The 12,194-nt window shown below is 49.7% G+C and overlaps 1 protein-coding gene across 1 annotated transcript in view; it reads left to right on the top strand.

Moving 5' to 3' along the window:
* Positions 1-12,194, top strand: part of CDH23 (cadherin related 23) — a 178,118-nt gene that overhangs the window by 34,655 nt on the left and 131,269 nt on the right. Inside the window, exons 4-5 of the mRNA XM_041490062.1 lie at positions 1,778-1,825; positions 2,013-2,105. Of these exons, the coding sequence (XP_041345996.1) occupies positions 1,778-1,825; positions 2,013-2,105 (141 nt within the window). The remainder of the gene's footprint in view (positions 1-1,777; positions 1,826-2,012; positions 2,106-12,194) is intronic.

Here is a 12,194-nt window from a genome sequence, read left to right on the forward strand (position 1 = left end):
GTGGGAAGAGAAGGAGCTGGGCAGAGCTTGGCTGCGTGGATGGGCTCAGCTGATCCCAGGGGCTCAAAGTACGTGGGAGATAGAATGGATACGGGGAAAGTGTAAAGGATGTGAGAGAGGTGTAAGTGACAATGTGTGGTGGAGGAAGCAGTCAGAGGGAAGGGATGGAGATGGACACAAAGCTGGGAGCAGAGAGCACTGGCCTGGATGCACGTGTTTAAAAAGTCAGGGGGGAGAAAGCCACTCAGGAAAAGTGGTGGGAAGGGAAAGGAAGAGGTGAATTCTTGTACTGTGGAGGAGAAAGAAGGGGGAAGGAGTAGTAAGGTAAAGTAAGTAGTAAGGTGAATGATGCAGGAAAAGCTGAACTACAGAAAAAGAGGAAAGAGTAAATGTATAGAGGCAAAATGAATTTTAAAAGATTTTTTTTGGTGCTCCTATGAAGATTAGAAGGAAAACGGATTTCTGGAAAAATGGCAGACCCTGAGGCTAAAGAATTGTGTTAAAATAATTTTAGAGACAGCAGTTGGTATGTGGAAGCTTCCTCTGATTATTTTATTGAGTTTTTAAAATTTAAATGCTCAACAGGTTGTTTCTTATCTCCTGTTTTTCCTTTCTTCCCTATTGCGTTGTCCCTGGTGGATGAGGAGGGGGAAAAGAGGGCTGAAAGGCAGAGAGGGATGCAGCAGGGTGGGATGGTACAGGGAGCAGAGTATCTCCTCTTCCTGGGGATTTCAGCTCCTCCTTCTGCCTACCAGCATTGCTCCAAGGCAGGAGTTAGAAAGGGCTTTCCCTGGCTGTCTGGATGGAAATGTGGGAGCAGGAGTGGGTACACACCGTGGGGAGCTTCTCCGAGATGAACTTCTACCCCAGTGCAAGCAGAGCTCCTGCTGGCTGCTGCCTGTCCCTGAGCCCATCTCATTAGGAACAAATCAACCAGAGCTGCAGCATGGAGAGCCACTTCAAGCTGCCTTTTCCAGCCTTTCCTGCCTGGTGCTGTGGAAACATCGAGGTGCTGTGCTCCAGCAGCTCAGGCAGGGCTGAGCTGGGAAGGGATTGCCAGGACTGGAGGGGAACAAGAAACACCAGCTGGTGGGCAGGTACTAGATAGATGTGCAAGCCCAATCTTTGCACAATTCTTTGGTAAAATAGAAGCAAAATGATTGCTGGTGGGAAGAAAAGGGTCAGAAAGAGAAGGTCTGCCTCCATGAGCAATATCGCCCTGCCCTGATCCCAAAAAAAATTTGCTCTTTCCTGCTTGTTCCTCACCCCAGCATCAGTGACTTGAATAGATCCCTATTGCAAGCTGTTAATTCACTTAAAGCAATAAGGAGCAGAGGGAATTGTGTGGGAATTTCATGGCATTTCAGCCAGTTCTCACTACACAGGCTTGTTCCAGGATTCCCAGCTGTGTGATAGGGAAGTTGGGAAAGCAGCAGCAGGATTTAGAGGTCCTCACTGAGACTGTGTTGCATTGCCACGAGCCCTAAATCTTGCCGTGTTTTAAGTGCCCAGCTGCCAGTCAGGGAGGGGGTTCCTTAGCCCTGGGGCAGGGCATCTCCTGTGCCTGTGGGATACACAGGAGCCCTGCTGGCATTCAGATTCCCCAGCATTTTCTGCCCAGTACAGGTAATGGCACTCCAGCAGCTCTCCTCTTCTGGAAGGTCCTGGAAGCATTTTGCGTGTAATAACATTGGCTGAAAGTCCTCAGCCTGCCACCTGCAGATAAAGGCTACAGTATCTTTAATTATGGGTTTTTTTCCTTCTCTTTCCCTTTCAGACTAAGTCAGAATTCACAGTTGAATTTTCTGTCAGTGACAGCCAAGGGGTGAGTGTGACTTCTCATTTCGTTGTCTGCGGCATGGAGGGAGGGGAGCAGGGGGTGTGGGTCACTCCTGCACCAGGGGAGAGGGGTCACCCTTGGCCCAAAGCCCAAAAACACAGCCACAAGCTGGTTTTTAGGCTCTAAATCCACAGCTAAAGCTGACACCCTGCTGTTGTCCTTGGGCCCACAGGTGATCAAAGGGACAGTCAACATCCAGGTGGGAGACGTGAACGACAACGCCCCACAGTTCCACAACCAGCCCTACAGCGTCCGCATCCCTGAGGTAGGACCCTCTCTGCCTGGCTTCTGCCTCTCCCCTCAGTGGCCACTCGTGCTCTCTGGTTGCCACCGCGGAGCTGGCCACCAATGCACAGGGCTGTCCTCTTGCCCTGGAGCCTCGTCAGGTTGCGGGAGGATGAAACTTCTGGAAGTTACTGCCTGAAAATGGGCAGGAGCAAAGTGTTTGGGGTGCTGGGGGAAGGAGGTGGAAGAGGAGATGTGGTGATTCAGTGACATCTTTCCCGTGACAAATGGGAAGTTTGCAAATGAGTGTAAATGAGGATCTGTGTCTTGTTGTCTTCCTTGGAGCTGAGGGCATGCACAGCTCTCATCACAGAGGTGACCTGAGGCAGGACCAAGTGTTTCTCCAAATGCCTGAATTCTGGCAGAGTGCTGCCCAAAGGCTTCTGCCCTGGCTGGTGATTTCCTTCCACAGCTCCATAGCAGGACTGGTCCCATGTTGTCCCTGGGATAAAATAGGTGGGGAGGGGCCACAGGAGATCATCTGGCCCAAGCTCCCACTGACCCAGTGAGAATTTTCATGTTAGGTCAGATTGCTCAGGGCTTTATCCAGCCAAGTGTTGAATATCCCTAGGACAGAGTTTCCACAACCTTCTGCTGCTCTCTGTGCTGGCCACTGCAAGGGAGGTGACATCTGCTCATCCATCAGGGACAGCTTCTGTACCTTGTAGCTTCACTTGGTCAGGAATTTACAGGTCTGATGTGAATTTAGGTTTTAAGCTGTGGCTTCTGGTGCCAGGTGGAGAAGGTGAGGATATTCCATTTGAAACAGGGGGTTAGTAGAGCATTTGACATCCTCCAGTGGAGGAAACCTCTTTTTGCACCACAGTGCCAGGGCAGTTTTTCCCAGACTCTTCCTCGGGGTGTGGGTGAGGTCCCAGGTGCATTGTGTGTGTGTGAAATGGAGCAGCTCTGGTAACTGAGAGGTGCAAACTATTGTGTTACCAGGGTGTATTTAATATTCCTGCTGCTGCTGCCCTGCCATGCTGGACTGTGATCCCTCTCCATCCCTCTGTTGTGAGGATGAGGTTTCTTCATTAGAGCTGCTCGTGATGTATGAGCTGGGAGCTGGAGTCTCAGCTTTGCACCAAGTCACCTGAAACCTCCCCGTGAGAGTGGCACTGGGTCAGAGGCATTTCTGCTGCTCTTCAGGGCACGAGGGCTGGAGAAATGGCTTGGCAAAACCCCCACCAGGTGCCCCCTGCTCCTGCCCGTGCTCGGGGCTCTGGAGCTGGCGGGTGGCTGTCGTGCCTTGCTGCTGCGCCTCCGGGTCATGCTCTGCATGCAGAGGTCTGTAAAGCAAAAGGAATGGCAGTGGCATGGGAGGAGAACAGGCTCCTCTCCCCTGCCCTCAGATTGACCTCTGGTTTTGCTGTTACCTGCTCCGTGAAGAGATGGAAATGGGTTTCTGTGGCTCCCCTGGGAATCAGGGCTGTGTTAAGCACCACTTTTTTATATACCTGGAGTATCTGTGCTACATCTGTTCTTGCTGATGGCTTCTGTCCTTGATGCCACAGGTTTTAGCTTTCATATTTTTCAGATTCTGTGCTGCTTTAGTGTGTGGGTCTGGGCTTCTTAGGGGATGGTGAGCTCTCTGCACAGAGCAGGGAGACAAAACAATTCCTGCTCTAGCTGGGGACCAAGGACAAATGATCCAAATCTCAGGCCCAAGAGCACAAACAACGTGGGCTGAAGAGAGAAAAACAAGTAGGATGGGAGTGCATGGGCTGGAGCTGGAATTGGACAATGAACTCCAATATGCAAATGAAGCAGAACTTATAAAAGTGAGAGACCCCGTGAGTGGTCGTGCATTTTGTGACCATTTTGGTTCATCTTGGGTGCAGCCCTGGCTGGGCTCTTGTGCTGCCCAAGGTGGATCCATGGAGGCCTTTTAATAAATCCCAATTTTATTATTTAGCTCTGTCCAGTCTCTGTTCTAGGCCAGCCTTCACAAGGCACCATCCTAAGAGCCAATATTGCCAAGCTTGAGTTTTCCCCATTTCCAATATTAACCTGTGCCGAGCCTGGGGAGCAGGGAGGGTGAAGGTCCTGGCTTGGAATCATGGAATCTTAGAGTCACAGGATGGTTTGGACTGTAAGGGGCCTTAAAGCTTCTCTAGATCAGCTCCTGCCATGGGCAGGGACACCTTCCACTGATTGCTCCAGCCTGGCCTTGGACACTTACAGGGATCCAGGGTCAGCCAGAGCCTCTCTGGGCATCCTGTGCACCCTGTGCCTCCCCACCCTCCCAGGGAAGAATTTCTTCTCAATGTCTAATTTAAACCTGCTCTCTTTCAGCTGAATGCCACTCCCCTGTGTCCTATCACTCCATGCCCTCATATGTAGAAAATTAGGGCTGGCTGAGGAAAGGGAACTGCAGGCAGGTGATCTGGATAAAAAAAATACGAAACAAGAAGAGGCTGAACCTTAGAGCCCCTCTGTGCCATATAACACACTATGCATGTGAGTTGTGGGTCTGCTGAGAAGGATTTCCAGCGCTGCCTGGCTGTTTGGGGTACAGCAAGCCTGGTGTTCCCCCCGTGCAGCCACCCAGCACTTGGCCTTGGGAGCTGTGCTCTTCTGGAGGTTGGCCTAATCTAATTACAAGGCAGCGTGTGCCAGCTTCCAGTTCCTGCCCGTGATCTTTAACCAAGGGCACCGATCAGAGGTAATGAGCCTCAAACGCCTTGCTCCGCCAGCATCCTGGAGGCACTCCTGTTCTATTGCCAGGGAGAGAGAGCCGTGCTTTGCCAGGCACTGTGAGAGCAGGGGAGGGGGTCTCACCACCTGCAGAGGCCCCACCAAGGGCTGCAGGCCGTGGGGGGTGTCAGCAATAAACTTTTTCTGAGTGTGGTGGCACAGCTCTCAAGGAGGAGATGTGCACTTGGCTTGGAGACCTGTGCTGAGCCACGAGTTTTCCTTGTTGCTTGCCCGTGACTACTAGAAGCTGGAGGTGATGTGGCATGGAAAGGTGGCAGGGGACCCAGCCGTGGTGAGGGATGACAGGTCACCCCATGCTCCAGACAGCTTGAGGGTGAGCAGCGAGGGCACAGGTATCAAGATCCACCTCAGAGAGCACCCAGCCCAAATCGAAGGGTCTGTGGATGATGAATGAAGAGGGCTGGAGCTTGGAGAAAGAGGAGAGGCTAGTGTGGTTTTCAATAGACTGGCTCTGTGCAGGTTTGGCAGCTAATGAGGGTTTTTCTCTTTTTAATTTTGAGATAAATGGATGTATCGATTTGCAGTTGTCGTAGCTAATGGAGCAGCGACCGAAAGGCTATTTAAACCTCGCTGCTATTGTGTGGCACTTGGAAAGTCAAAAGAAGAGTGTGCATAAATAAATGGAACACGAAGTAAACTGACCTTTAAAAACAATACTGCCTCTAAATACCCATCCTGGTGTTTTATGTGGTCCGCTTGGTGTGCAAATGGGGATTTATTTGGGCACGGGCTGCGGGTTGCGGTGTGAGGAGGGATGGAGTGGATGCACCACAGCAGCTCGACTACTGGAGTGGCACTGCTCCTCTGTGCTTGCTGTGTGCTGATCTCATCCCTAGAATAGCTGCCAGGGGCCAGGAGAGGGATATTGGGATATTGCTCCAGCCTAATCGTCCGTCCCGTCTGGGCAAGGGCGCCCCGTGCTCTGCTTGTCACGAGGCAGCCAGGCGGGGCGGGCGCTCCCACGTCTGCAAAGAGAAGGGGAATCCTGCTAGAATTGGCAACTTAATTCACCAAGCTGGCCTCGACAGAGCTCATTAAGTTCCCGTGTATTCATTTCAGGCTAATGGCTGTCATGCTGGCTGCTGTTTGATTCGCTGTAATAGACTTTTATGGCTTTCCAGTTTGCGAGGACGTGCGTGCCCGTGGCTGTGCCCCGTGGTGCTGCTGTAGTACATTAGTTAGCTGCTCATGTGCTTGCTACTCTGACCTTCAGGGTTTGTTCTCCCCTTGGATGCATCCCTTGCACTTCATCTCCTGCTCGCAGCCTCTTTTCCACCCCCCCTCACCCAATCCCAAGGTACCATGTTTTCTGGGAGTCTCAAGGTTTTGGCTTTTAAACAAGGAGAGATCTATTGCCGAGCCTGTGGCAGGCTGTTGTGGCCATGCCTCAGTTTCTGGCAAGTCCAATCTGTTTTATCTAATCTTTTTTCCGTTTGGCTGGATCTGTAGGGAACACAGAGTTCTTGGATTGTCACGGTTCAATGCTTTTAGGTGAAGCAAGCAAGTGCAGTGGAGCCAAGCCCCTGTTTGTGCTACCTGGTGTGATGGGGACATCGAGGTGGACTGTTTCCCCTGAGTGCCTGCTGGGATTCTTGTCCCAGTCCCAAGCAGGAAACTTCCTGGGGCTTCCACACAACTTTCCCTTTGCCTTTAACTCCTGGGGCAGTGGTGCAGTCACCATGCCTGGAGAGGATGTGGCACCTGGGGACATGGTTAGTGGTGGCCTTGGCAGTGCTGGGGCAATGGTTGGACTTCATCCTAGAGGGCTTTTCCAGCCTAATTTCCAGCCTAACTTCAAGTCTAGTACCTCCTTGGGAAAAGCTGTTTTCTCCTGTAAGCCCCCAGCATCCTGAGCTTGCTGATCAAGTTCAAGCCACCCCGGCCTTCTCTTGGCCTTGTAGCCTCAGCAGCTGTGGCATGCTGGCAGAAAGGTCATTTAATTGTTGGTTTCTTTGCTGAATGTTCCCTCAGGAGGTTTCCACTGGAGTTTTCTCTCCTTTTGTGCTCTCCCCCACCCCATTTCTTGTGTTATGTTTATAACACACTGAGTGATTTATGAAGTGATGTGTGTTACATCTTGAGGTTACTCACCCCCATCCCTGGAAGTGTTCAGGGACAGGGTTGGATGGGGATCTGAGCAACCTGGTCTAGTGGAAGGTGTCTGTGGCAGGGGGTTGGAGCTAGATGGTCTTTAATGTACCCTCCAACAAAAACCATTCCATGATCCTATGATCTTCCAGCAAAAATCTTGGCACTGGGCCAGGGATTGCAATTCAGCACCTCAGTCATTCATGAAATCACAGCTGCACCACAAGACAAGCACCTGTAACTTCACAAGGACACAGGAATTAGAGCTCTGCTTTCAGATTTGTAACCGCAGCCCTCTGCCTTGGGAGTGTGCTCATCTCCTGAAATCAAGCAGGCAGGGCTGTGGGGAAGGAGTTTAAGAATGGAAAGGGAAGTTTCTGGTCTGCAGAAACACAGCAGTGTTGAGGTGGCCACGGTCCAGCTTGCAGGTGTCTTATCTCCTGAGCTTAGCCCTGATTTGCCAATTTATTTTAATTGGGAGGCAGGCGGGCACTCGCCATCAGCAGCAGTCCCTTCTGCTCGGGGAGCAGCCTTTGGGACTGAGCCTTCACAAGCTGCTGGCCACCATTTCCATCCCTAATATGGGGGTGTAGCTGAAATCGTGGCTTTTATGATGTCTTTTTCTTAATTGTGCAAAAAAGTATTTGGCGGGGAAGGAGGAGGGGAAGGAGGGGAGCGTCCCTGCCCCGTCCCATCACACAGCCTGGAGCCAGACCCTGCTCCACAGTGAGCAGGGGCAGGGAGGAGCAGAGAAAGGCCCAAAAGCCCTTGCTGTAATTAAAATTATTATTTTGCTTTAAGGGTAATAATGTCAGTAATTACATCAGTTTCCCTGCCATCCTGCCCGAGTCTTCGGGGGCTCATATAATTCTATTGCCATGGCTCGAGGCCTGGTGCTGTGCATACGAAGCAGCTGCCACGAGCTGAGCTCCCCCTCAGCTGCATTAGCCAGTCCCTTGCACGCTCCCAGACACCTTCTGGGGCTTTCTTTCCTCCCCTCCTTTAAATAAAGAACCTTTATGGTGGAGGTGATGATAAGAGAGCTGATAAGGGAGATAGACCACATTACCAAAATGGTCTGTAATCATTGCTGGCTGCTTTCCTTCCTCATTTCTTTTTTTTTTTTTTTTTTTTTTCCCATTCACTCATTGTTTTCCTTCTCTCCTTATCCTTGTGTTTCCATGGGAAGTTTAGAGCTGAACAAATAATTTACAGTGAATAACTTATCCCCCAAATCCAGTCATCCCTTCCTTCCGCTACCTTTGAGCGTGCAAAATTTGCAAGTGTCTTGAACTTCTGCTCAGCAAATTGGATGCAGTTTTTAAAATTTATTTATTTATTTATTTATTTATTGTGGGTTTTTTGTTTTGTTTTGGTTTGGTTTGGGTTTTTTTTGTTCTAAAAACTTCCTGGAAAGGCATCAAGCAGTTTAGTGAGTTATTGAAGCTGTGTTCAGTAGCCACTGCAGGACAGAAAAGCTGGTTCTCCTTCCTGGGTACATCAAGCACTTCCATCTCCCCTCCATCCTGGCATCCCATTGGCATGACCAGTGCTGGTGATCTCTAACCTCCAGAGCCTCTTGGAGAAATGGGAAGTGGGGATTTGAGTGGTGCTTGCTGTAGCAAGAGGATCTCTGTTGCACAGGTGAAGCACTTCCCAAACTTCCCAGACATCCTCAGTTTTAATTGTCTTTATTGTTGCTGTCCACGTGCAAGCAAAACATAAATGGGCTGGCAAGTGCAGCCCCTGTCTTGGGCTTTCCTTCTGGCTTTGGGATGCTGGCAGTGTCTTCAGGCAAGAGCTTGGAAGCACAGCAGGCACCAGCTGTCATCTTCTCCCTGCTTTTTTCCACCAGGACCGGAGAAAAGAATTTGAATGAGACAGACTGCAGTGCATTGAGTAAAACACGGGGTTGGGGCTGAAGGGCTTTGCACAGCTGATGTTGTAGATGTCAGAATCCTAAAATGGTTTGGGTTGGAAGGGATATTTAAAGGTCATTTAGTCCATTCCCCATCATGGGCAAGGATGATTTCCACTATCCCAGGTTGCTCCAAGCCTTATCCAGACTGGCCTTGGACACTTCCAGGGATCCAGGGGCAGCCACAGCTTCTCTGGGCAGCCTGTGCCTCCTCACCCTGATTTTAAATAACTTTCTCCTTTGAAGCTGTGACCAGGTAGGTGCTCAGACCTGCAGCATCCTTCACTCTGAAGGTCATCTGCCTGCAAGTTTTTGTTGTCACTGCTGGCACGCCTGCTGTGACGCCAGAGGGTCTTGAGTGACGTCCTAGGGAGAAAGAAAGTGTCCCCTGTCCCTTGTGTGGATTCACCAGTGAGCAGCAGACCCTGGTCCTTTAATACACGTGACCAAGGAGTGAAATGAGAGATGCAACAGAAACTACTGGGGCGGAAAACTCCAAATGGCGTGGAAGTAATGTGTAAAGTGTCCTGGAGATAACAGTCATTTCCACCAGGCACAACTTGGGCTCTTTCTGGAAGGGTACTGCAGCAAAGAGGGGGGGCAGTCCGAAAATTAGAAATAGTCATGTGGTTCTGGCCAGTGGAGTGCTGGGCAGGACGAGGGGGACAGGGAAAAAAGCAGGTTTTGACCAGAAAGGGAAGCCAGTGTGGGGCAGCAAGTAATTTGGTGTCTCCATGGAGGAGGTGCCATGCTGGGAAATTAGGAATTTATCTTGAGGGAGAGGAAGGAAAAGTGTACAGCAACATCCTCTGAGTGAGGAGAACACAGGCAAAGAGGGGCGAGGTAACTTGGGTAAATCAGTTATCATTCCTCATGGGAGAAATGGGGAAAAACACCCTCACTCCCCAAGCTGCTTCCTGTGGGTGCTGAGGGCACATATCTGCTGATTTCAGAGCTCTGCTGGGTCTGCCCCCGTGTCACCCTTGAGGTCAGGACAGTGTCTGGGCTCAGGATGGCCGATGCCAGCTGATGGTGGCTCCTCAGGATCCTGCTGGCAGCGTGTTCCTCAGACCAGGCACGTTCCTCCGCAGCTCAAACAGTGGCTTGTGGTGCCACAGCACAGCAGGAGCAGCTCAGGCCTGGGCTGGAAGGTCTCTTTTCCAGGGGACATTCCAGCCCAGCCCTTTCAGTGTAATCACACTGACACATCTGGGCAGCAGATGGTTTCAAGGTCTCTTCCCTGTCTCTGTGCTGCAGAGGGGTGAGGAGGGAGTGAATGTGACCTGCTGGCAATTCGTTTTGTTTTATCTCCCTCTCCTCTGGTTACCACCTCCTCCCAGAAGCCTGGGATGTAACTTATCTCATATCAGCCAGCAAAAGCTGCATCCTCTCCCCTCACATCCCCGTTATGTCTATCTCCCTCTCCATGCTTCACCTTTGGACTCACCAGCAGGACCATGCCTGGATGTAGGAATGGTTTTCAGGAATGGTTTTTAACTCGTTCAGGTGGTGAGTGGCAACTGCTCCATGCCAGGGAGCAAAAAACCCATCACTGAAAATGTATTTAACATTTTTTTCACTCACATAATCATGCAATTTGTTGGTTTGCACTCATTTTTTGTCACAGCACCTAAACTAAGGGATGTTTAAGGTCTTGCTGAAAGGTGCTGCATGAGGGACTCTGGAATTTTAGGGTCCAGGCCCTTTTCCACCTGCAGTAACCAAGATCAGCAACAGATCCATGAGGTGGGCTCACATTAGCATCCTCATTCCGTGCAGCATGGGAATGTGAAGCTGCAGCTGGCACAAGAGGCTCTTTTTTCGATAAAAACACCATTTTTAATTAAGATGGAAATATTTAGGGAAAATGGTGCCATTTTGACAGCAAAGCTGGGGAGAAATAGCATTTCAAAAGAACCATAAAAATCGCTCTTGCAATAGATTCATTCCAATTTCTTCTTGAGAATTGCATTTTGTGTTTTATTAGTTTGTAATGTGTCAGTGACAGTCATGTATAATAAGCTTTCCACTGCTGGTCAAACTTTGTGGTAAAATAATAGACTAAATCAGCCTCTCTATAAGTTTTTTAAATATTTATGTGTGAACTGAACTGTTTGTATCGGTTTCAAACTATTTTTATTACAAATGGAGGGAATTTGATCTAAGTAGAAATTTCAATCAAAATTAGGGGCCATTACTTAATTTCAAACATTAATTGCTGTGGGAACTTAAAATGTGGGTGATTTATTTTGTTAGTGCAAATAATGGAGAGAGCAGGGAAAGTGAATAGAGGGTTCAAGGCAATTTTGGTTCAAGGAGGAGAAAATGGGGAGCTTTTAGTTTTGGAGATTTGCTTTATGGGAGATGTGTGAAACATATTTATTTGCTTTTCTGAGACAGGATGCAAACCCAGTGGGTGAAGAAGGAGAGGTGGTCACAGCTGTCACTTTGTGTAGGATGATGGTTGCTTGTCCCTCTTTTTCCAGGAAATTGAGCACATTCTGTGTAGTCAAGGGGTTTTGCTGGGGTGCCAGGGAGGTGTGTTTGGCTGCAGCTCTGAGCTCACGTGATGGTTATGCCAACAACTCCCTTGTTTTGCAGACCTTGCCTTGGCTTTCATCGTGGTGATATGTTACTTCCTTAGGCTTGTCCTGCAATTGTAAATCAAACTGGAAAGGGTGGCGAGAAGGAGAGAAGGGAGAAGAGGAGGTGTGAGTGAAGTCAGCCACCTCCTGCCCAGCCTGTGTGTGATTAACCTCAGTCACTCCCACGTGTTTGGAGGCACCTCCTGACCTGGAGTCCGGCTGCCTGTGCCAGGATGGCCACCAACACTACCTTCAAACTGGTGTTTAAGGAGGAAAAAAGGAGTTTGTACTGAGAGGCTGTATGCTGGTATCCAAGGGATGCTTTTTTAGCACTTCTCCATTCACTACCATCAGTGGAAGATGATCTTTCCCTAATTAGTAAATCTTTATTTAAAGATAAGTTGAGAGAATGGTTTTCCAAGCCATGGAAAAAGAGGGATCTACCCATGCTCCATCCCGTAACCAGAGCTGGATAAAAAACCCTGAAAGGGGAAAAATTTTTACTGCCTATGTGATTGAGATGACCCCAAATCGAAATGCTAAATCTCCCTGAATCTGCTGCACCAGTGCTTGGAAAAACACTTTATTAAATGTGCAGCCAGATGTGTGTTTGCAGATTCCTCAGCCCCCCAGGAGAAAACGCTCCGGGATGTGCTGCCCCTGCCTGGCCTTTGAGGGGGCTGAGAGGGAAATGGCAGGACAGGTGGATGGTTTGTCCTGCTGCGTGTAACTCATGCCTGTGGGGAAAGGAATTTTGCAG

Source organism: Pyrgilauda ruficollis, unplaced genomic scaffold (genome assembly GCF_017590135.1).
Source record: "Pyrgilauda ruficollis isolate IOZ18807 unplaced genomic scaffold, ASM1759013v1 scaffold98, whole genome shotgun sequence".
In the NCBI taxonomy this organism is placed as follows: domain Eukaryota; kingdom Metazoa; phylum Chordata; class Aves; order Passeriformes; family Passeridae; genus Pyrgilauda; species Pyrgilauda ruficollis.